This window comes from Acomys minous (genome assembly GCF_964271855.1).
Source record: "Acomys minous genome assembly, chromosome: 7".
NCBI lineage: Eukaryota > Metazoa > Chordata > Mammalia > Rodentia > Muridae > Acomys > Acomys minous.
The window spans coordinates 6,634,297-6,658,449 of record NC_140488.1 but is presented as its reverse complement, the minus strand read 5'-3'; the positions used below and the strand labels follow the sequence as shown (position 1 = coordinate 6,658,449).

General features: G+C 41.6%; 1 protein-coding gene, 1 long non-coding RNA gene and 1 pseudogene across 6 annotated transcripts in view; 1 reads left to right on the top strand and 2 right to left on the bottom strand.

The window, feature by feature from the left end:
- Positions 1 to 24,153, top strand: part of LOC311601312 (uncharacterized protein) — a 40,236-nt gene that overhangs the window by 2,491 nt on the left and 13,592 nt on the right. For 2 of the 3 annotated variants that reach the window (XM_084788713.1, XM_084788712.1), the window contains exons 1-4: positions 19,911 to 20,030; positions 21,093 to 21,223; positions 22,184 to 22,257; positions 23,931 to 24,018. In XM_084788713.1, coding sequence (XP_084644839.1) covers positions 19,982 to 20,030; positions 21,093 to 21,223; positions 22,184 to 22,257; positions 23,931 to 24,018 — 342 coding nt within the window. In that variant the 5' untranslated portion in view covers positions 19,911 to 19,981. Of the gene's footprint in view, positions 1 to 19,910; positions 20,031 to 21,092; positions 21,224 to 22,183; positions 22,258 to 23,930; positions 24,019 to 24,153 lie in introns of those variants that run through there. The other variant, XR_014780470.1, reaches the window with a different exon arrangement.
- On the bottom strand, positions 5,508 to 6,606 carry LOC311601438 (actin, cytoplasmic 2-like; annotated as a pseudogene). Its single transcript has one exon. The product of its transcript is annotated as an actin, cytoplasmic 2-like (transcript).
- On the bottom strand, positions 16,853 to 21,109 carry LOC311601325. 2 transcript variants are annotated; one of them, XR_014780503.1, is made up of 3 exons: positions 20,875 to 21,099; positions 18,437 to 18,676; positions 16,853 to 17,280 (listed from the first exon to the last, which is right to left on the bottom strand). It is a non-coding gene; the product is annotated as an uncharacterized lncRNA (long non-coding RNA). The 2 variants fall into 2 exon arrangements; XR_014780502.1 differs by lacking the exon at positions 16,853 to 17,280 and having other exon boundaries at positions 18,299 to 18,676; positions 20,875 to 21,109.

The window sequence follows — 24,153 nt, the reverse complement described above, 5'->3', positions numbered from 1 at the left end:
TCAGAGATATTGGGCCAGAAGGCCGAAGAAGATGCTCAACGTTATAGAGAGTTTTGGGAGACTATTCAGGTAGAAAACTGTCTCTGTTATATTTTCATTTGGAGAGTTACTAACCTGCACTCCTGGCATATTCAGATAATCAAGTTTATTTCTTCTCAAGTCTCTGAGGGAGTTGAAGACCAGGTAGCTTACTTTTACTCGAGTTCTTTTTTCTTAGCCATTCTGACTAATGTAAGACAGACTCTCAGAGTCGTTTTGATTTGTATATCCCTGATGACTAAGGATGCTGAACATTTTAAAAAGTGTTTCTAGGCTACTTGAGATCTCTGTTGAGAATTCCCTGCTTAAGCAGCACCCCATTTTAAAAATTGGGTTATTTTGTTGATGTTTAATTTCTTGAGTTAGTTCTATATTTTGGATATTAGCCCTTTATCTGATGTAGGATTCTTGAAGATCTTTTCCAAATCTTTGGACGGCTGTTTTGTTCTATTAACAGTGTCCTTTGCCTTACAGAAGCTTTTCAGTTTCAAGAGGTCTATTTTCAATTCCCATAAAACTACCAACAATTCTTTACAGACCATGAAAGTACAATTCTCAACTTCAACTGGATAAACAAAAAGCTCAGAATAGCTAAAACAATCCTATACAATAAAAGAACTTCTGGTGGTATCTCCATGCCTGATCTCAAGCTGTACAATAGAGCAACAGTAATAAAAACAGCATGATACTGGCATAGAAACAGACTGGTTGATCCATGGAATCAAATCAAAGACCCAGAAGTAAACCCACACATCTATGGGCATTTGATTTTGACAAAAAAGCCAAGGCCATACAATGGAAAAAAGAAAGCATCTTCGACAAATGATGCTGGTCTAACTGGATGTCTGTATATAGAAAAATGCAAATAGAGCCACATTTATCGCTCTACACAAAACTCAAGTCAAAGTGGATCAAAGAACTCAACCTAAAACCAGAAACACGAAATATATTAGAAGAAAAAGTGAGGAACAGCCTTGAGCTAATTGGCACAGGAGACAACTTCCTGAACAGAACACCAACAGCTCAGGCTCTAAGATCAACAATTAATAAAGGGGACCTTGTGAAATTGAAAAGCTCCTGTAATGCATAAGGCACTGTCAACAGAACAAACTGGCAGCCTATAGACTGGGAAAAGATCTTTGCCAATCCTACATGCAGCAAGGGGCTAAAATTCAAAATATATAAAGAACTTAAGAAATTAAAAACCAACAAAACACACACCACAATTTTAAAAATGGGGTATAGAGCAAAAAAGAATTCTCAACAAAGGTATAGCGAATGTCCAAGAAACACCTAGAGAAGTACTTAATGTCCTTAGTTATCAAAGAAACGCAAATCAAAATGACTCTGAGATTTCATCTTACACCTACCAGAATGTCTAACATCAAAATTTCAAGTGACCTCACATGCTGGTGAGGATGTGGAGAAAGGGGAACACTCCTCTATTTCTGGTGGGAACGCAAATTTGTACAACCACTTTGCAAATCAATATGGCACTTTCACAGAAAATTGGAAATATCTCTACCTCAAGACCCAGCTTTACCACTCCTGGGCATGTACCCAAAACATATTCCACCATACAAAACGACATTTGCTCAACTGTGTTCATAGCAGTTTTACTCATAATAGCCAGAATGTGGACACATTCTTGATGTCACTCAACTGAAGAATGGATAAAGTAATTGTGGTTTATTTACACAGTGCGATATTACTAGGCAACTAAAAACAAGGTAATTATGAAATTGTCAGATGGATGGAACTAGAAAAGATCATCCTGTGTGAGGCAACCCAGACTCAGAAAGACACACATGGTATGTACTCACTTATAAGTGGATATTAGCCATATAGTAAAGGATAAACATACTACAATCTACAGAACCAAAGATGCTAAATTAGAAAGAGGGCCCAAAGGAGGATGCTTGAATCTCATTCAGAAGAGGAAGTAGAATGGAGAGCAGAAGTGGTTGAAGAGAGGGTACAGGATAGAAGAGAGGGTGCTGAGGGAAGCTCGGGCAGGAATCAGATGTGGGGAGAGCAGGGCCAGGAGGACAGAGGGCTTTCAGAGAGAAAAGAAACTGTGGGCAGAGGCCATCTCTGAGACGAGCTGAAGAGTCACGACAGGGTAGGCTCCTGGGGGTATATGAGGGTGACTCTAGCTGAGACTCCTGGCATCAGGGGACATCGAGACTGAAGAGGCCACCTCCTAGCCAGTCAGGGCTTCCGGTGGAGGGAAGGGGACACCAACCAATCCAGAAAACCTTTGATCCAAAATTTATTGTGCCTACAAGATGTGCAGGAATAAAAATGGAGCAGAGATAGAGGGAATGTCCAACCAATGACTGGTCCAATGTGAGATCGACCCCTGGGAGAGAAGCAGCCTCTGACACCATGTATGATTCTCTGCTATGCTTGCAGACAGGAGCCTAGCGTAACTGTCCTCTGAGAAACTCCAACTAGCAGCGGAAGGAAACAGATATTGAAACCCACAGGCATACATTAGGTGGAGCTCAGAAAGTCTGTGGAAGAGTGGAGGGATGGATAGCCGGACCTAGAGGAGACAAGAACTTTGTAGGAAGACCAAGACTGTCAACTAACCTAGGCCCATGGGGGCTTACAGAGACTGAATCACCAACCGAAGAGCAGGCATGGGCTGGACCTAGGCTCTTGACTCATATGTAACTGATGGGCAGCTTGGTCTTCATGTGCGTCCCCTTGAGTGCAGAGCAGGGGCTGTCTCTGACACGGACTTTATTGCCTGCTTGTGGATCACTTTCCACTAGCTGGCCTCAGTGGAAGGGGATGTGCTTCGTCCTGAAGCAACTTGATGTGCCAGGGTGGGTTGGTAGGAAGTGGGTGATGAAAAGGGCAGCAGTAAAGGCAGAAGAGGGTAGGAGAGCGGGAACTAGGGGAGAGGAGGGAGGGGGCTGCGATCTGGATGTAAGGTAAAAAAAAAATCAATTAAGAAAAAGAATAAAGCATTGCTTAGAATCGCTAGTAGAATGTTTCTATTCTCATGTGTATTTCTGTATTCCTGCTGTAACAACTAACCATAAACCTAGTGCCTTGAAACAGCACAAGTTAATTATATTGCAATTCTGCATAGTAGGTACCCAACATAGGTCTCTTTGGGATGTAACCATGGTGTCAGCAAGGTGGTTGTCCATTCCAAACTTTGCTTTTGAAACCTTCTGCATGCCTTGGTTTGTGATCTCCTTGATCCTTCCACCATCTTCAGATCTAGCAACGGGAGGTACAGACCTGTCACATGACATTTTTCTGGCTCATTTCTCTTTTTGTCATCCTTTTCCTTTGCAGTATGCTAAGGACCATAGTGGACCAACCCAGAGAGCGTCTCATGTCCATATTTTATGATTTGATAATCATTGCATGTAATAACATTTGCAGCTTTATTTTTTCACTGGACTTGTAACATATTCATTGGTTATGGAGACAAGAAGGTGGATACTCTGGAGAGACTGTAACTGGGCTATCTGTAGCATGTTCTTATAGGTTTCTCTCATGTACAATTGTGTTCATCCCATCTATAGCTCCCAAATATTTCATCCATTTATTATAGCAGCATCTAAAAAGAATCACTATTATCTGAAATTTATCAGTTCCAAAATCTCAAATTTCATCATTTAAACTCAGCTATTAAAAACAAGGAATTGCAGAAATTTGTGGACAAATGGATGGAACTAGAAATGATCATAATGAGTGAGTTAACCCAGAAGCAGAAAGAGTCATGGGGCATGTCCCATGAAAGTCTTCACTTACCAGGAAAGTGGGACAGAGGAGAGGACATCCAGTTGTGTCCCTAGGTGAGAGAAGCATGGGAGAATGTGGAAATAGAAGGATCCAAAGGGTCCTAGAAACCTACAAGAAAATTAATTGATTATGATAAGTGAATCTGGGCCCAAGAGTCCTGCTCAAACTATGGCACCAGCCAAGGACAATACATGCAGTAAACTTGGAACCCCTACCCAGATCAATCAATGGACAGGACATTCTTCACAGTTGACTGGAGAGTGGGGTCTGACTTTCACACGAACTCTAGTGCCCCATATTTGACCACATCCCCTGGATAGGGAGGCCTGGTGGCACTCAGAGGAAGGATAGCAGGCTACCAAGAAGAGACTTGATACCCTGTGAGCATATACAGGGGGAGGAAGTCCCCCTCATTCACAGTCATAGGGGAGGGGAGTAAGGGAAAAATGGAGGGGAGGGAGGAATGGGAGGATACAAGGGATGGGATAACCATTGAGATGTAATATGAATAAATTAATAAAATATATTTTTAAAAATAAATTAAGTGTGGGTTCGGTTCTGGGTATAGTCCCTTTTAGGGTACGATGCCTTTCTAGCTAGCACAGCTCTGAACATCAAGAGACTCTCAGTGGCTCCCAAACTTTGATGATGATCTGGAATACTGGTGATATGCACTCCTATTCACAAAGGGAGAGTACAATGAAATCAAGCCACCATTTTTGCAAACAAATTTTAAATGCAAGGAAACCAAATCCTGTTCGTTTTCAAGACCTAGAAAGAACGAGGCTGGTGGCTTCACCCTTTCTGTTGACCAGCAGCAGCTACGCACTCAGGGTCCACACTCCCACCCTAGTCACCCTTCTGTCACCCATATAAGGCACTGCATAGTTCCAGGATATTATTTCATCAGCCTTTGGATGCCTTCTGCATGTGGGTGTTTGGTGCTCAGACAGCCTTTTTTCATATAATAATCTCTGTGCCCTATTTAGTCTGAAGCAGCAGTGTTTCTCCTCGTATAGAATGAATGGTCAAGAACTGTGGGCCTCCCACATTACTCATGGATCTTTTTTTTTTTTTTTGGTAAGGTGTGCACTTTTATTAAATTGTCTCAAGTCAGTGCACAGGCAAGGCCTGGCTACCTCAACACCTCAGCCCACCCCCAGGGAGACCAAAGCTTTCATACATCAAGTTGAGGGGACCAAAAAACAAAGGGGGAGCACGGATGGCTGACTGACCATTCAAAAATTAAAAAACAAAAGTAAAGTAGTATTAAGGCAGAAGGCTTAAAAAAATTTTTGCAGTACATAATTTATATAGAAGCAATGCTGTCACCTCGCCAGTGTGAACTCAGGGAGTGGACTTGGCCATCCTCCTCTAGGGACTAAAGGTAGCTTTTGGGAGGGTGAGGGACTTCCTGTAGCCATATCCCATTGATACTTGGAATGACTAAAACGAAACAAAAAACAAAACAAAAAATGTACAATCAAGGTCCTCAGCCACATTGTAGAATTTTGGGGGATGCTTGCTCCAACAGACTGCTGTTGCCTTCACCATTCCAGTTTTTAAATCCTGAGTCAAAAGTGCCAAAACAAACAAAAAAACTTTAGAAAAAATTAAAAATAAAACAAAAACAAATAAAGCCATTCCAATGTTGTCTCCCGTTTTTTTTTTTTTTTTTCCTCCCTGGGCACGTTAGGTTTTGTCAAAAGAAAGGGTGTTAAAACGCAGCTTAGTAACAGTCCATCTATAAGCATTTGTGGTGGACGATGGAGGACCTGGACTCATTGACCTCCTGCTTGCTGATCCACATCTGCTGGAAGGTGGACAGTGAGGCTAAGATGGAGCCACCGATCCATACTGAGTACTTGTGCTCATGAGGAGCAATGACCTTGATCTTCATGGTGCGAAGAGCCAGAGCAGTGATCTTCTTCTGCATCTGGTCAGCAATGCTTAGGTACATGGTGGTGCCACCCGACAGCACTGTGTTGGCACAGAGGTCTTCGCAGATATCAAGGTCACACTTCATGATGGAATTGGATGTAGTTTCATGGATACCACAGGATTCCATACTCAGAAAGGAAGGCTGGAGAAGAGCCTCAGGGCAGCAGAACTGCTCATTGCCAGTTGTGATGACCTGGCCATCAGGAAGCTCATAGCTCTTCTCCAGGGAGGAAGAGGATGCAGCAGTGGCCATCTCTTGTTAGAAGTCCAGGGCAACATACCACAGCTTCTCTTTGATGTCATGCACGATTTCCCTTTCAGCTCTCCTTGTGAAGCTGTAGCCACACTTGGTCAGGATCTTCACGAGGTCAGGTCCCGGCCAGCCAGGTCCAGATGCAGGATGGCATGAGGAAGAGTGTGGCCCTCATAGATAAGCACAGTGTGGGGGACCCTGTCTCCAGAGTCCATTACAATGCCAGTGGTAGGACCAGATGCATACAGGGACAGCACAGCCTGGATGGCTGCGTACATGGCTGGGGTGTTAAAGGTCTCAAACATGATCTCAATCATCTTTTCACGGTTAGCCTTGGGGTTCAGGGGGGCCTCGGAAAGTAGCATAGGGTGCTCATCGGGGGCCTCACACAGCTTGTTATAGAAGGTGTGGTGCCAGATTTTCTCCATATTGTCCCGGTTGGTCACGATGTCGTGTTCAGTGGGGTTCAGGGTCAGGACGCCTCTCTTGCTCTGGGCCTCATCGCCCACGTAGAAGTCCTTCTGATCCATACACACCATCACGCTCTGGTGTGGCAGGTATGGACCAGCGACAGAAGAGCTGCGAGATCACTCACTGGGGATGAGGACTCTACCCATCATGGATCTTTTAATGCAAGACTCTCCTTCAAAGATCTTTCTGAAGTGATACTTTTTTTTTTTAAAGCTGCCATGATAGTTGACTTTCCATACAGGCCCAAGATCAGCACACTCCAAGCTATCAGTAGTTAGTGTTGCAAACACAGGTATGATGGAAACACATTAACTAAATGGTTCTCTCCTCCCCTTTCCCCAACACCCTAAAGGTCACACATTCATCCCTGCCACCTAGGAATTACAGACAGCCTGATCATAGTGCGTAGCATGGACTGCTCATAAGTTGCCCGGCATGGGGCTGCTTCCCTTCCTCTGAAATGTATAAAATGTATAAAAAGGGACTCCAAATCCACAGACGGGCTTGAGCACCCTCATCCTTGCTGTCTCTCCAGAGTGTTACTAACTCTTCTAATACATATTTTACTCCAAAGACATCCAGTTCGGTACCCTGTCTTGAGCTTCTATCCAGTAGCTGTGACATTTGCAGAAGGAGCCACGTGGATCTTAGCAACAGCGAAGAACCTTCCCTGTGTCCAAATATACTTTTCTCCCCTTACTCTTGGGGCCTAACACTCAATGTCCCCAGTGGATGCCAGAAGCAGTGGAGAGTGCCAAACAGTCTACTTTCTTTCATATGCCTGAGGCAAGAAGAGATACAGATTTTGGTGTTTGGAATATACATGTATATAATCAAATGTCATAGGAATGAGACTGTAATCCAAACATAGACTCAATTTTGTTTATTTTTATTTTTTATTTTTTAAAATATTTTATTACTTTATTCGTATTACATCTAAATTGGTAGCCCATCTCTTGTATCCTCCCATTCCTCCCTCCGTCCTGATTTCCCCCTACTCCCCTCCCGTATGTCTGTGACTGAGGGGGAACTCCTCCCCCTGTATATGCTCATAGGGTATCAAGTCTCTTCTTGGTAGCCTTCTATCCTTCCTTTGAGTGCCACCGGGCCTCCCCATGCAGGGGATTGGTCAAAAATGGGGCACCAGAGTTTGTTTGAAAGTCAGACCTCCCTCTCCACTCAATAGTGGAGAATGTCCTGTCCATTGGCTAGGTCTGGGTAGGGTTGGAAGTTTACTGCATGTATTGTCCTTGGCTGGTGCTATAGTTTGAACAGGACCCCAGGATCCAGATCCGCCTGTCATAATGTTCTTCCTGTAGGTTTCCAGGACCCTCTGGATCCTTCTATTTCCCCTTTCTCCCATGCTTCTCTCACCTAAAGTCCCAATAGTATGTCCTCCCCTCTGACCCACTTTCCTGGTAAGTAAAGTCTTTCATGGGACTAGCCACAGGAGACAACTTCCTGAACAGATCACCAACAGCCCAGGCCTTAAGGTCAACAATTAATAAATGGGACCTCATGAGGCTGAGAAGCTTCTGTAAGGCAGGAGACACTGTCAGTAGAACAAAGCGACAGCTTACAGACTGGGAAAAGATCTTCACCAATCCTTCATCTGACAAAGGTCTAATATCCAAAATATATAAAGAACTCAAGAAATTAAACACCACCAAACCAAATAAGCCAATTGAGAAATGAGGTTCAGAACTAAACAGAGAATGCTCAACAGAGGAATGTCAAATGGCTGAGAAACACTTAAAGAAATGCTCAGCCTCGTTAGTCATCAGAGAAATGCAAATCAATTTTGTTTAAAATAAACCTTATCACATAGCCTGAAATGACTTGTGTATCTGGAACAAAGTTTTCAAGGGTGGACTTTTTCACTCAACTGTGTTGGTTTTCCAATGGTTTTTGATTGTGTAGTATTTGGTATTTTTAGTTACCAAATGAGGGCTAAGCAACCTGGACCTTTTAACACCTTCTATGTAGGCACCCCTCTCAGAAAGTTCAACTTATAAATCAAGTGGAGTACAGGAGTGCTGCGATTTATTTATTTATTTTAAAAAGGAGAAAAGGCTCAAGGACATGGGTGAGGAAGGGATGAGAAGTGCAGCTGAGGGAGGAGCTCAGTGTTGGGGTGATGGACAGGGCAAGGGAGCCTAAGGGAGCAGTGAGGCTGTGGGGTAAGGGGACAGTCATGGGCGTGGCATCTCTCAGCTTCGCAGTGAATCCAAGGCATGGGATGTACACATTCTTGGTGATTTTGTGTTGACACATGCTTTGTGGTCCTACTTGGCAGCATACTTCTCTCCTCACCACCACAGCTGCTTTCTTCTCTGTATTTCCTATTTTGCATTCAGCTCCCCAACAGCCAGGTACAGATTCTGGGTCTGGTTCACCAAATCCTGGCTCTTACCAAATTATGGCTTGTTCCTTCCTTCCTTCCTTCCTTCCTTCCTTCCTTCCTTCCTTCCTTCCTTCCTTCCCTCCTTCCTTCCTTCTAGCCTTCCTTGTGCAGCCAGAAGTTGACAATTAGTTGTGTGAATATTTTCCTTGAATCCGCATACTTTTTTTGACAGTCCTGTGTCATTTCCTTATATTCATGTGGAAACACCACAACTCTGAGCCTGCACCAGTGCAATTGAATGTGGCTGCAGAAACCCACACAGCCACCCTGAGTAAATACTCTCTTATTAAAGTAAGGGCCATTAATCCTCAGATGGGTTCTTGATGCAGCCCTGCAATCACGCCAAAGTTCCAGAGAGCATCCACCCTTCTGTCTCCCAGGAGACTACTGCAAGTTTTCTCCCCTCATATCACTAGACTATACTCATCCCTGCTGAATATCTGCCTGGGTTGGCACTCCTACCAAGCCCAGGGTATTCTTAAACTCAACCACCTGTATAAATCTCTCAAGGGAGGGATTGGGATTACAGTTGCCCCCCCCTTTCCCCAATCTTCATGCTGCCATTTGTTGGTTTCCCCCATAGCCTGGTGGTTTCACTTCTTGCCAGGCCATCCGCCTTTTTCACCTTTTGCATTTCCTCCTTGTCCTCTATTCTGCCTTAAAATGTAGGATTGTTCAGGGCCTAGTTCTGAAGGTGCTTCTCTTGTACCACATACAGAATCTTGCCAAGAGCCTGTCCTGTGGCTTAATAGTAATTAAATGATAATTGCCCATTCCCATTTCCAGCCTTGATATTGACTCAGGACTCTAGACCTTTCTATGTAACCGGCTCTACCCTGTCTTCTTCATCTCAGTTAAACCACCTCCATCATTCATGTTTCTTTGACTAATACTCTGAGCACCCTCCTTGACTCCAGTTTGTAAGTATTCATTAAATTTCATGCTGTCATCTAATATTCACATTTCTTCCATCAAACTCCATCTAGAATTTTATTTCCTTCCCACTGTTTGATACAAGTCAGTGTCACGTTTCTCCTGGATTGTTCCAGCAGCCTCCCAAAAGTGTCCTAACTTCTACGTGTGACATCTCATTTTCATTAGGAAATAAGTCTGACGGGTTACTTGAAGACAGAAAAGATTATGGTGCTCCCTGATTCATAGCCTTCAGTTTCTTTCCATGCCATTTAAACTGATGGTCAAAGTCTCCTGTGATGGCCTGGGAGGCCTTGCATGATTCCCACCCCTACCTTAAAACATACTAGAGGAAGCTGTGCTTTGGTGGTGCTTACTCCTGTAAGTCTGTGTATCCAGAACAAGATAGTTCCTGTCCTTCAGGTTTCAGCAAAAAGCACATCCTCTCAGTAGAGCCCTCAATGGCTACCTTACTCTGCTCCACTTTTCTCCATACAGCCAGTCTTCATTCACTGTTCTGCATATTTGACTTCCTGGAGAGAGGCTGGCCTAATGTACAAGAGGTAGTGGCTCGTGCTTGGCTCATTGTCATCTCTATTTGTAGGTCCTAGAAGTGTACCTGACATATGACATCACTGAACAATATAGGATATGTGACTTTGGGATATCAGAGGAAAGCCTTGAAGTACAGTGATTTGAACAGAAAAATATATTGCTTTTTCAGTTTTTAAAGATGGAAGTTGAAGGTCCAGATGTTGCCAGGGTTGGTTCTTTCTTGAGATCTTTCTCCCTGGCTTGTAGATGGCGGTCTACAGTGAGTGCACTCACAGGATCACACTCTGTATATGACTGTGTCTTATCTGCCCCCTGTAATAGGGACCGCAGTTACATTGCACCAGTGCCCACCCATTCTACCTCAGTTCCCTCATTAAAGACCTTGTCTCCAAATGCAGTTACAGTCTGGAGCAGTGAGGTGAGGGCCACCATGGAAAGGACTGAAGGAGTACAACTGAGACTACAATCTAACCAGTGACTAGTGTGTAGAGGGTGAAGAATTCATAGAGAAACACGAGTCTTTTGTAGAGGAAAGGTCAGGACTTGAAGGTGAAGTGAGGCTTGGAAAGGAAGACTCACAGAGAGGTTTGATTTTGTTGAAAGCATGTCAGGAAAATAATTAATGTGGCTGCAAATAGGTATAGGCAGAAATGCAAGAAGGCATAAGGGAGAGAAAAAACAGGAAGAGGAGGAGATAGGACTGGTGAAGTTGAGGGACAAGGGAGGACAGGGTGGTCAAGGTTTGCTGAGGGAGGAAGCAAATCCAACTTTTGATCTAAAAAGATTTAGCAAACACCTGTTGTGGATAAGACAGTGGCTCTGTCCAGATGCCTCTTGCTCCTGAATGAAAAGGAATGGACCTTGAGGTCAAAGGTCCTGGTTTTCTCAGGACATGCTAAAGTGCTTTAGGGTGAGGCCCATGTCCTACGTGACTTTCCTGGTCTTACCATGGGAGGTGGAAATTGAGTTTTCCATGGAGTGTTACAGTTTAGCTCTGATATCAGAAGGCAGTGGAGAATTTGGAGTTCTACATGGCCATGATGATACCAAACATGTTATAGCCCTTTGTCTAGCTGCTGTGCCAAGCATGGCAGAAGAAGCAGGTAGATGTTTGAAACTGGCTGGCAGACAGGTCAGGTGAGACACAGGCTGGTGGTGCTTCAGCAGTGGTCAGCACCTAGCTATCAGCAATGTAGCAGCTCTGCCATCACTGTGCCTGCCTTGATCAACACTCAAGCCCCAGGCATTCAACAGTGATTCTTCCCCAGAATAAATGGAGTCTCAGAAGGTCATGGTAGAAGGATGGCGTGAGCACAAGAGAGCCAGCCAGCCAGCCAGCCAGTCAGCCAGCTGACTTTTATTTGTAAACCTTGGGCAGTGGGGAGAGGTTTGAGGGTGTCTGATACACTATGTGCCAGGACACTTGATTTACATGCAGGGATACAGTATCTCATTAACATGCAGTAGCATGCGGTCCTTTCATAATTATCCTACGGATGGAGGAAGAACTTCCAGGTAATAATAAAGGTCATTTGCTGGAGGCTGGAGGTGCTTGCTGAACAGTTTCTTACCAGGAAACGGTTGGGGTTGTAATCTCCCTGAGGGCTACATGATACTCCTGAGAGGATCTGTAGGTCTCAGATCAGGGGAAGGGAGAGCCCCACTGAGAAAGGGAGTCCAGTGTAATGGACTGAACTCAGTTGGATATCCTGATATGCCAGAGTTTGACCTCTCCAGTAGCACCCCACAAGCCCCGGTGCCAGATTCCAGTGATGTCAAAAGATACATGGTCCCTAGTTCCAAGAAAGAGGAGGCACCCAATGTACAGAATGCAAGTCAGACTCACTGTGTCTTAAGCTCACTGGTAAATACCAGGCCAGCTTTAACTGATCACTTCACTGACTCTCTGAGCAACTCTTTGAAGCAGGCACTTTTAGCCTCATTCCTATTTGGCAGATAAACAAACTGAGGCACAGAGATGCCAATTCACTTGCTGAAGATCAGAGAGTAATATGTGGTCTTGCCAAGAGGTGGAGCAAGGCCTTGTTCTTGAGGTTCCACTTGTCCTTCCCCTCCTTTGCCATAAACAGAGCTCCCATGCCTCTAGGCCCTGTAGATAATGCTGAGAACGCAAAGGTCAGTGTGGCAGCGGGTGGAAGGCCTGGCAAGGATCTTATTGGTGCTATGTGTCTTTCACATTTGTTTCCTTATATTTTACATGTCTTCAGTGTTGTCAACAATCTCGAATACTGAAGCTTTATAATAATTCTTGATATCTAGTAAGTAAAGGCCCATTCTGTATTTTATTCTTACTCATAAATTACTGTGCAGGATTTGGGGCTTTTTATTTTCCACAGCTAGATTAATGGGGAAAAGACTTCACAAAGTTATCACAAAATACTGGGATGGTGATATGGATGATGTGTGTTCCATCTAAGCCATGAAGAATCTTACATGGTGGCAGAGGCATCTAATCCTAGTCCTTGTGGACTGGAGGCAGGAGGATCAGTAGTTTAAGGACCTAAAGTGAGTTGAGGGGGCAGCTAGGTTACACTGTTTCCCATGTTAAAGCAAATAAAACCAAAATGAAAAATGTCCAGAGTAATCTGAGCAACAGGAGGTGACACCCTACAGTATGGCAGCTCTTGTGCAGGCCTCTGGTATTGAGACTCTTTGCCTACTGAGCCTTCCAGTTATTGTCTGATCCTAGGAAGTAGAGAATGTCCACTCCTGCTTTGTAGTTAGACTTGTAATCCAAGGCAGGCTCAGATATTGAATTGTCTCATCCTTTGGCAGCAGCTAGTGTTATAAATCTTGCATAGGCATAAGAATTGGGGGCATTTCTTAGCCATTAACACAAGCTAGCTTTAGAGCTCTTAGCCAAAGACTGGGAACATTTCTAGCCTAAAGACTTGTCTGCTCTATGGACCTTTTCTAGTGTCCCGGGACAGTGGTCTTTTCTGTGTGGTACTATGCAGAGAGGCAACAGAATATAACTCGAGGAGGAGAGAGAAATGGTTCTGTGGTTGTGAACATTTTTTGCCCCAGCACAGGACCTGAGTTTGGTTCGCAGTACCCATTATAGTGGCTTACAACTATTTGTAACTCAAGTTCAATGAGATAATACATTCTTCTGATCTCTATAGGTGTCAGACATACACATGGTATACATACATTCAGGGAAAACATTTAATAAAATAAAAGTAATCAAAATATAACATATAGAGACATATGTTTAAAAGATCAAATCAGGAAAGCAGCAACTGCTGAATGTCTCCCTATAGACTCATTGAGCCTAACTGCTATGCCTTGTAGAACCAGCCACTGTCATTGGGGCTTACATTTTAGACCTATCACAGCCTCACCACTAACCACCAATCACATTCATTAAGGATTATGTTTGAACAAATGACAACACTGACTCTGAGAACAAATCATAGTCATTGAAGTTTGTGTTTTAGGCCAATCACAGCCTTGCTCTTAACAGTAACCACAGTCACTTAAACTTGTGTTTTGACCAATCACAGCCCTACCTCTTAGGACCAATCATAGTCAGTGGCTTTTATGTTCTCAGCCAATCTCCTAATCAGTGTGCATTCTAGAGTTGCCTGGATACAGTAGACAGAAGACCACTTTACTTCAAGTGGGTGATAAGGTAAGGTTGACTCGGAGCTCCGTTGTAATGGCAAAATACTGAGTTATTTTTTTGTCTAATCTTGTACCAATCATTGATATAGGGATGGGGAACTCACCAACTGTAAACTGTGGATTTCATAATTTCACATTTCAGTTATATAAGTTTTTAGTCTAGTCTAAAGTTATGTAGTTAAGTATATACCTTATGTAAGCTTAGTTGTCTAACTTGGTGCTTATAAAATGTCTGTCCTCTTCTTGAGCAATACTATTTATACCACAGTTAACAATCTCATGGAATACACTGAAGCAACTATTTTTTTGACTACATTATTCCTCTATGGCTTTCCCTATTTCTATGCCTTCTTTGTGGCTAAACATCCTAAAATATTTTCTAGGCCCTGTGTCCACTCCATCACATTGCATTTCTTCTTCAGTCATCATCAGCCAGGCCATAGCTGCTACACTCTTCATCCTATGGCACCAATGCTACACACCCTATTCTCATTGCTTTGTTAGTGAAGGCACTTGAGTGCACTCTGAGGGCATGCTGTGAGACTCTTGACCTAGAGTCAGAATCCCCCAGCACAAACGTTGTACACCCCGACTATTTCTTTTTCTTGTGAGTAGAGGAGCTAATTCTTACTGACATAAAACATTGAGGTGGGAGGCTGTGTTACTGATGTCTTTACTGACTCAGGTCAAGGAGGAGAGGTGGTAGGGCTGTGAAGGGGAACAGAGGACAAGATGAGGTGTGGTGTTCACTGAGCAGACCTGGGAATGTCCTGAAGATCCCCCCAGTGTAAGGCCTTTGTCCAGAAATGAAGAGCAGAATTCCAGCTTTTAGTTAGGGACTGGTGGTATGGATCCAAGCAGAGTTGTTAACCTTCTCTGGCATATTGTGGATCCTGAGTTTTCACAGAACCAAATGGAAAATTGCATGTTGTTGGGTGAATTTTCAATGCCATCATTTTTAATCTGAATTGTATTCCACAGATTAAGTCTTCTCTATGATACTAATTATAACTTTGCCTTGGTAAGGTAGCTCAGTGGTTAAATGCACATGCCATGTAAGCCTGATGACCTCAGTTCACTCCTCAGAACCCACATAAAAGTGAAAGTAGAGAACTAACTTCCCAAAGTTCTCTTCTGACTTCCACTATAAGCTATGGTATACACAAATCCCACCTCCATTCAAAAACTAATACTTTTTTTCTAATTCGTAACTTTGAGAACTCTAATATCAACTGCTCATTATCTTAATATAACATCTCGCATTTCTTTTTTGAGAAGGAATGTCAGACGTAAGGGCCAATTTTGAAAAAAATGAAGCTCCTGTCTTCACTACCCATAAAGAGTACCATCAGACGGCGGTTATGGTAAGGGTGCTTTTGTTGCGTACTCTATGTGTAGATTGTGTATAATACAAGATGCACTACAGCACATCTCAAAGCATAGCTGGAAGACTAAAGGCCTTCAAGTAATACAACAAGTATTACAACAGTACACATTCTTAAATGAAAACCTAAGCCACGTATGGACTTCTTTCTTCCTTTTATGCAGTTCATTATATAAAAAAAAAAAGGACTGGTAAGTATCATATAATGAAATTTGTGTTGTGTAGAGGCCTCAAAATTATCATTTGAAGTCTTTCAATAATTTGTATAAAACCTAATGCATATTTGAACTACTATAGAAGGTGACTATAAACCACAGGGATGTTTATCGGCACAAGTGCAGGGGGAAATGCCTCCTCTGCCACCTTTTAGCTTCTGTCATGTGTGAGTAACTTCCCTGGAAAACCTTTTCTTAGAGAAGCTTTTCGTGCCACAAACATTCTGTAAGTATGAGCACAGCTGTCTTTAAGCAGAAAAAATGTTTAAAAAATTAAGGCCTCTGGAACGAGGTGTAGCTTGGGCCATTATTTTGAGCCATGAAAAGAAGGTGGAGTTTTTTTCTTTCGTCTTTTGTTTTTAATTTCAACTGAGGCTGGGGTTATAGCTCAGTCGCAGCACTTACCTAGCAGTGTCAATACACTGACACCAATAAAAGCAGCATAGTCTTTTGGATTAACACATAATGAATCCAGGAGCTGGTCAGTTGCTATTTCTGTGCTACAAATATCTCCATGTGTGTGAACCTTTGGGTGAGGATACACTCAAACCAGTTTGAAACCACAGCAGGTAATAAGTGGATATGTGAAAGTAATGGTTCCATTCTATAGTGATCAAGGTATGATCCAAATTTTCTACTTTCATGAGTTATCTTTGGTAAACTACTTCCTAAGAACTTATTTATCCAATCAATTTCAATTGTCCTGGCATAAAATTGATGATAACGTTCTCGAGTCATATTTATTATGGCTGAAGGTTCTGTAATGATGTCTACCTTTTGTTCTTAAAATTGTTGATCATCAGTTAAGAGCACTGGCTGCTAGCTGGGTGTGGTGGCACACGCCTTTAAACCCAGCACTAGGGAAGCAGAGGCAGATGGATCACTGTGAGTTCGAGGCCGGCATGGTCTACAAAGTGAGTCCAGGACAGCCAAGGCTACATGGAGAGACCCTGTCTCCCCCTTCCCCCCCCAAAAAAAGGAGCACTGATGCTCTTTCAGAGGATCTGAGTTTAATTCCCAGCACTCATGCAACAGCTCACAATTCTCTGTAACTCCAGTCCCAGAGGGTCGGACAGACATGTATGCAGGGAAAAAAACCCACTCATACACATAAAATAAACTTGTTTTTTGAAGATTGTGGTTTTCATTATGCAATTCACTTTATCAGGGGCTTATCACCAGGATTTCTCTTTTCAAAGAGCTGATTTTCATTTTCTTTTTAAAAGTTTTTACTATTTTTATGGTTTGCTTTTCACTTTTTTCTTTCTCCTTACAATTTAATTATTTTACAGATGTCATAAAATGAAACATGCTTCTTTTCTGGAATGGCTTATTTCACTCACTAAAATATTTGGTGGCAGAATTCCCTGTAAAGGCTAAATAAGATTTACCTACTTGTTATGCTACATTTTTCAGAGCCTTTTATCTGTCAGTTGCTTGGAGTATATGTTAAGCTTTCTCTGCGGTAAATAAAACTTCTAAGTTTGGTTACTCTATAAAGACAAAAAGCTTGATGTGGCATTGGTGGTATAGTGGTGAGCGTAGCTGCCTTCTAAGAAATGAGGTTTATTTAGTGCAAGTTCAAAATTCTGCTTCCGTCGTGGATGGCCGCTTGGTTGTATCGCTTGTGAGATGGCTTCATGGTGGAGCTGGATTTACAGTGGAGGTAGCAAGTGAGAGAACAACCATACTGTAAGACAGAAAGCCAAAGAGTGGTAAGCAGTATCCCTAGTGACCTAGCACTCTGCTTCTCCTCTTACAGACCCTACCACCTCTCACAGTGTGCAATGGGGGCCAAGCTTTCAAGGCATGAGTGCTTGCAGGACTGGCCATATCCAAACCATAGTAGATTGCCTCCACCTTTTTGCTATTGTGAATAATGCTGCCAAGAATGTGGACAAACACAGTTCTTTGAGGCGCTGCTTTTTTCCTCATGTATATCTAGAAGAAGAACCATTAGCGTCTATGGTATCCTCTAATATCTTGAGGACTGGTCATATAGTTTCTTCATTTTAACCTTTCAGTGACATTCCCTGAAAATCTTCCTAAAACTTGCAGTCAGAGTCCTATCAGGTCCTGGCTTTAGGCTTACTTTAGTTTTGTTGTTGTTGTTGTTGTTGTTGTAGTTGTTGATTTGGGTGGTTGTTTTGTTGTTGTTGTCATTGTTTATTTGTTTTTTTCTGTTACTGGGATTATAAACCAGGTCCTTTTGCACCTGGTAAGTACTCTACCAACATAAACACATACAAAACTCTCTGGCTGTGTTTTACCATGTATTTTAACTTATAAGTTGATGTCTTCTTTTCCTTTTATGCTAAAGATGGAACCCAGGTCCTCACAAACACTAGGGAAATGTCCTACCACTGAGCTATAGCCTCAGCCCCCAAATTGATATTTCTATGATAATTTTCTTTGGAGACCTTTTGCTTACATTTCACTTCTCAGATCACATCAAACTTCAAAAAACCCATGTTATCTATGTTCGTATGTTAAGTGCACTTTTCATGTCTAAAAATTCCCATGTTTAGTGTTAATTGGGTGCACACTGACATTTGTTTAAGTGACACATCATTTGATAAGTATCTCATGCCTAAGGTTAAGTAGATTCTGTTGTGTAGGAGGAAGAATTTAATTAGGTATGGTCCTACCTTAACGATATGTAAGAAATGGAAAACATTTTCAGTGTTCTATTATAATTATTTATGCACTTAGAAATAAAGCTATCATTTTATTATTGTTCCACTATTGAATTATATTATTATTATGTCTTTATTAGCCATTGGAAAACATTTCAACTATCATGAACATAGATGGAAAAGTCGTTTTTATATCACAGAATGTGTTACCTCTTCTTGGCCACCGTCCAGTAAGTTCTTCCAGATTCTGGAGAAGCGGGTCATTATGGTTTCCTGTTTACGGGTGATTTACTTTTAGCCTCATATAACCCATTGGTATCCAACTATGCCCATATTTCATCATCTTCTCCACTGGTTTTCGTGTCAAGTCAATAAAAACAAATTCTGGAAACAGTACATGGTGGTGGTTACAGCGTTGGTGGTCTCCGAGATGGATAGGAAAGGCTTCAACTGTTTGAGGTAGATAATACATAGGAAAACCATGGCCAGAATGGGCTGTAGCATGGAGCAGTTACTGGAGGGCAATGCAATTGGGTTGAAGCTCAGCACCTACCTATAGCCATAGGTGGGCAAGGGCAGAGCTAGGTTCACAGGGCAGACTAATAGTATTAGTATAGGAAGCAAAGGCTGTTCTCTCTCACTCTCTCCAGGAAGATATTGTGGGAAAGACTTTATTAGATATTATTCTTGATGATCAAAAGGATGAAATATCTCAGAAGATCATTCTCCAACTTCCTTTGGCAAATGCAGGTATGTATACATGGCTTTGTTTTGTTTCAATTTAATTTTGAATTTTTGAGTGATCAGTAACACTCAGTTGAATAATTTCTTTCTCTCTTACCCCTTAGCAATTTTTGTCAAAAAAATATCAGGTAATATAGCTGATGATCATATATTCATTTAAGTTTATAGCCTATAATTTTATTCACAACATTTCTTACATTAAAATCTATCTCCTCTGGAGGAATAGGGAGTAGTAGTTCATGGGCCCTGACTCTCAGCCAAGGAGCTAGTGACATTTCGTGGATACTGGGGGAAGGTGAGTGGGTTTTCTTCAATGACGTGGTCCCTGGCTGGCTGAGCATGCTCTGTCCCAGTGGTTCTCAATCTTCCTAATGCTGTGACCCTTTAGTACAGTTCCTCATGCAGTGCTGACCTCCGACCATAACATTATTTTCACCAGTACTTCATAACTAATTTTTCTACTGCTGTGAATCCTAATGTAAATATCTGTGTTTTTCAATGGTCTTAAGTGACTCCGTGAAAAGGTCATTTGTCCCCCAAAGGGTTATGAGTAGATGTGAAACTGGATCTGGGAGAGTTTGGGAGGCATGGGACATAAACTTGACCAAAATATATCACATGCATATATGAAATTATCAAAGAATCAAGAAAATTATTTTATGGAATAATCATCCTCCACTCTGTCTTGTTCTTTATCCTAAGCCCTAATTACAGAAGTAATTCTCTGATTTTAGTAGTGCTATATAAATACCAGTATACTAGTCTACAGATACAACAATGATAGCTCAGTGAGTATCAGTGTTCATGGGAAGAAAGTTGTGTTCTTTAAGATGTTCTTTTAACTAAGGAAGACTTTCATTGTGTGAAATAATTCCGCAGACTACATAACTTTGCCTCTTGCTCTCCTTAGTTGGAAGTCTTGTTGAATTTTGCTGTTGGGTAAGAAAAGGAAATGCATATCAGAATGCCCAGCAAAGAGATGCTGACAGAGGCAAATATGAAAAAAACAAAATGTATGCCTATGTGAAATTCATCTTGTACCTGCAGAATTATTATGATGGTAAGCAGTCCATCCCATGATATATACATGATGATCAGGTGTGATGGATTCCCTGATTGCTAGCATACATGTTCTTGTGTTATTGGCCTTTACAAAACATCTAACATCAATAGACTCACAATTTATGGCTATGCCTATTAGGCATTAAAAAAATAGTAGTGACTTTTATAAAGTGGTCCCATATAGAAATATGGTAGATGACATTGGTAAATGATGGCTGTCTCACCTTAGAAAACAAAATATTTTTAAAACTTAATAAAAAAAGAAAAGGTTAATGCACTGCCAAGCTTAAAGGCAACTCTATGAACACCTAAAGTTACAAATGGATTGTGTAGCTTGTAAATCATACCACAGATTGAATTACTGGTTGGGTTGGGGGTCTAGAATTCTAGCATCCTCTCAAGGACCAATATATAAAATATAAACACTAAAGTTCTGCACACTAACCTGGGGAAAGAAGTCATCTCTCTAACATTTTCACTAGACAAATCTATGCTATTTCCACATTTATGGCATGTATGCTATGGGGCCTGATGTTTAATTTTTAAGGTTTAAGGATGTGCAAGCAGAGAAATTGACATATAAAAAGTTAACTGCTTCAGAGCCATAAAATATACAAGACAATCAGAGGTGAGGTATAGTTTGTGCTTCAGGTAACCAAATGCTAATTAAAATATTTTTCATGTTTCTTAGAAATTAAAGGTGAAATATCTTTAAAACATATGGAAAAAATGCATGCACACACACACACACACACACACACACACACACACACACACAAACAAACACACAGTTTTTTTAGAGACTTCCACAACAATCAATTGAGCAACAGCAAACGACTGACCTCAGCACAAGTTTACATTTGGTTTTCATATTTTGGTGATGACCATCTGGGGAATCTGCAGAGCTTGGCTGTCAATGAAAGAAGACAAGAAAAATACCATGGCTCAAAATCTTGAAAAATGCCATTGGGGTGGCAAACAGCATTGTGATGTATTATTTAGCTGCCACCTTATTTATCCAGTATACTTTTTAAATTAATTGACATTGTGTCATCTTTAGAGTCATTTATGATTTGGAAGAAATATGTTCCTAACAGCAGAAACATTCGGTCATTAGCTCCAAGGCTGTTAGGGGAGCAACAGTACTATCTCGTGGGAACCATTTCCATCCTTCGTAAGCCACACGAATCAGTGAGTATGTTTTATGTCTCCCTCACTTTGAAGGGCACATCATTTTTGCTTTCAGCAGCTGGACATCAGTGCAGAGGGACTCAGTATTCAGTGAGGAAAGAGCAATTGTATATTTGTTTAGGAGGTGAATGGCAGGAATCTGGACTGATTACAGTGATTACAGTGGATGGAATCTCAAGGATTTGGCACCAATGGGGGCATAAGTAGAACACCATGGACAGGGCAGTGTTAGCAGCCTAGATGAAGACCTCTGGCCTGTGGTACATGATCCTCTTGTGGTGGTGTAGCAGATCCATCACTCCCACATTCAGTTTTAGAATAAACCGCCTCTCCATATTGAAAACAGTAATGAACGTTGTATAGAAGCGAAAACTGAAGGAAGTTGTCTGTCATCTGCCATGAGAATGTAGACTTCAAAGATGTAGGACTCAGTCCGAAGATCTGCTTCCTCTTCTGAGAAAGAGAAAATGAATCTTACTTGGCCGATCCATATTCCGCTAGCCTTCATCAAGGCACCAGGACGTCTACTTGTGATTTACTCCAGTTTTTCTCTCTAGGCCTCTAGGACACTGTTCCTATACTGGTGGGTATTTTATAAAAGATGAGAACAGAAGGACAGCAGTCAGAAGAGTCTTTACAGTCTTTACAGTATGATGGCATAAAATCGTGAGCGGTGAACTTGAGTGAAAATGAAATTCCTCTTCTGGATCTACTAGGCTTGGGATAAATCATTTTGTGTATACTTTGTTTTTATACCTATAAACCTGGTATCTTCCTCACACTGACCTGTGGATCAGTTGTAACTAGAATATGTAATGGATGCTATATATGTCAAGCATATTTTAGTATGCAGATACATTTGAGTGGAAATTAGGCTGGGGCTTGACTGTGGGTTTGACTCTCAAAGATGCCAACATGATGATGGCAACAACGGAAATGGATATGCTAATCTTTCTGCAGGAACACCCCACTGAAATTCAATCCAATGTTATAGTTATTGACTCGGATGATGACATTCCTGTGAAGTGCCCCAGGTAAGAGGTATCATGGCTGTAAGTAACGCAGAGCTGAAACACATTTTTTTACTAAAGAAATTGCATACAAAACATGATCAACTAAGGATTTCAAATGAATCTAAGATGACCAATTTGCTGGTTTCCAAATCTGTGTATTTTCATGTATGTGAGGAACTATGTAACTGGTGTCTGTTGCATTATTTTCTAGATTGGTCCAATAATGGAACAAGAAAAAAATATACACAGTACATCTGAGATTGTGAGCCTAACTCTTAGAACCCACGTAGTAGAAAGAGGATTGATTCCTGAATGTTTTCCTTTGTCCTCCACACAAGTGACATACATGAACACACACACACACACACACACACACACACACACACACACACACACTGAATAAAGAAATACATATTTTTAAAAACAGGAGTATTGAAAGCACACGTGATAGCATTTGAGATATGGAGTAAGGATAATCAATAGTTCACAGTTATCCTCTGTCAACTCTGTCTTTACAAGTAGAGACACTGAGAAAGCAAATAAAATATGAACTAGTTGACAAAACCTTACCATGAGCATATGTAACCTGAGTAGGCCTTCTGAAACCATTTGCTTTACTTAAAATAGGTTGTCCTTGGTCTTTCTCATTGTGTAAAAAAAGTGTTCTCGTTATACCATTTGGATGTTAAACTTAATCCATAAAGAGAAAAATAGATAATATATTAAAAATGGAAAATTAATGGAGTATGAAATAAACACAATACCCAGAGATTTATCAAAACAAACATCTGAGTGGCTAGTTCCCGTCCTTGAGCTAGAGTTCTTTCTGTTTATGAATGTCTTTACTGTGTTCAGAGCAGAGATTGGGTTCTAACAGTGGCTTCTCATTGGATCATATTTCTATATTGTTCTAAAGAGGTCAATTAGAACAAACACTCTTTGGAGCAGTATTACAGGAGGTAGGGCTTCTGTGGGTCTCATGTGGCCATGCCACTATTATGAGCTCCTGAGTGCAGTGTTCCCGTCATGGTCCACATGACACTGTTATCTCCCTGATCTCTGATTCCTACAGCCTTCCTGCCCTACCTTCTGCAATACTCCCTAAGCCTTGTGTGGAAGGGGCTCTTACAGATGTACCATGTATATCTAAACATGCCAATAACACTTAATTCTCTATAGCTTGACTAGTTGTGAGTTTCAATTTTAACCACTGAATACTGCGTAAATGAACTTCTCTGATGAGATCTGAGAACTGCACTAATCCATGGGCATAAAGACGAATTGCATAAAGATATTAATTTAGAGAGCACATTGACGCTATGACCATTTAGCAAGGTAATGGCAAGTAGATTCACTCTTGGGGCTGGTGAACTCCCCAGCATTGTGTTCTTGATCAGATTTATAATACCAGACATATGTTTCCTCCCGTGGTATGGCCATCAATCCATTCAGAAATTGCTCGGTTGCCACGTAACATTGATGCAACTGTTGTAAACGTGGGCATATTGTGCCATGCCAGTCATTATTGTTGATGACAGTGTTCACAGCTGGCAAAACTGTCACTGACTTTTTTTCTCCCTCCATCAGCTTATATAACCCTGTCTAGTGCAATGAAAGCTATCCAACAAAGAGCAAGTTTCCTGGCCAGTACACAACACACATTTTGATAATTCTTTCTTTATGGCTTTATTGAGGCTTGAAAAACGACGCCAGAAGAATGAATTGCAAAGAATTTGCCAGGATGAAGCTGCGAAAATGGAACATCCTAATTCAGACTCAGAAGTATGTACACTGACCACCGTTGTGTAGAACTATGAACCTTTATCCCTCTAATGTTGTTATGTACTTCATGTCTGTTGCAAACACACACACAAACACACACATACACACACACACACACACACACACACACAGTGT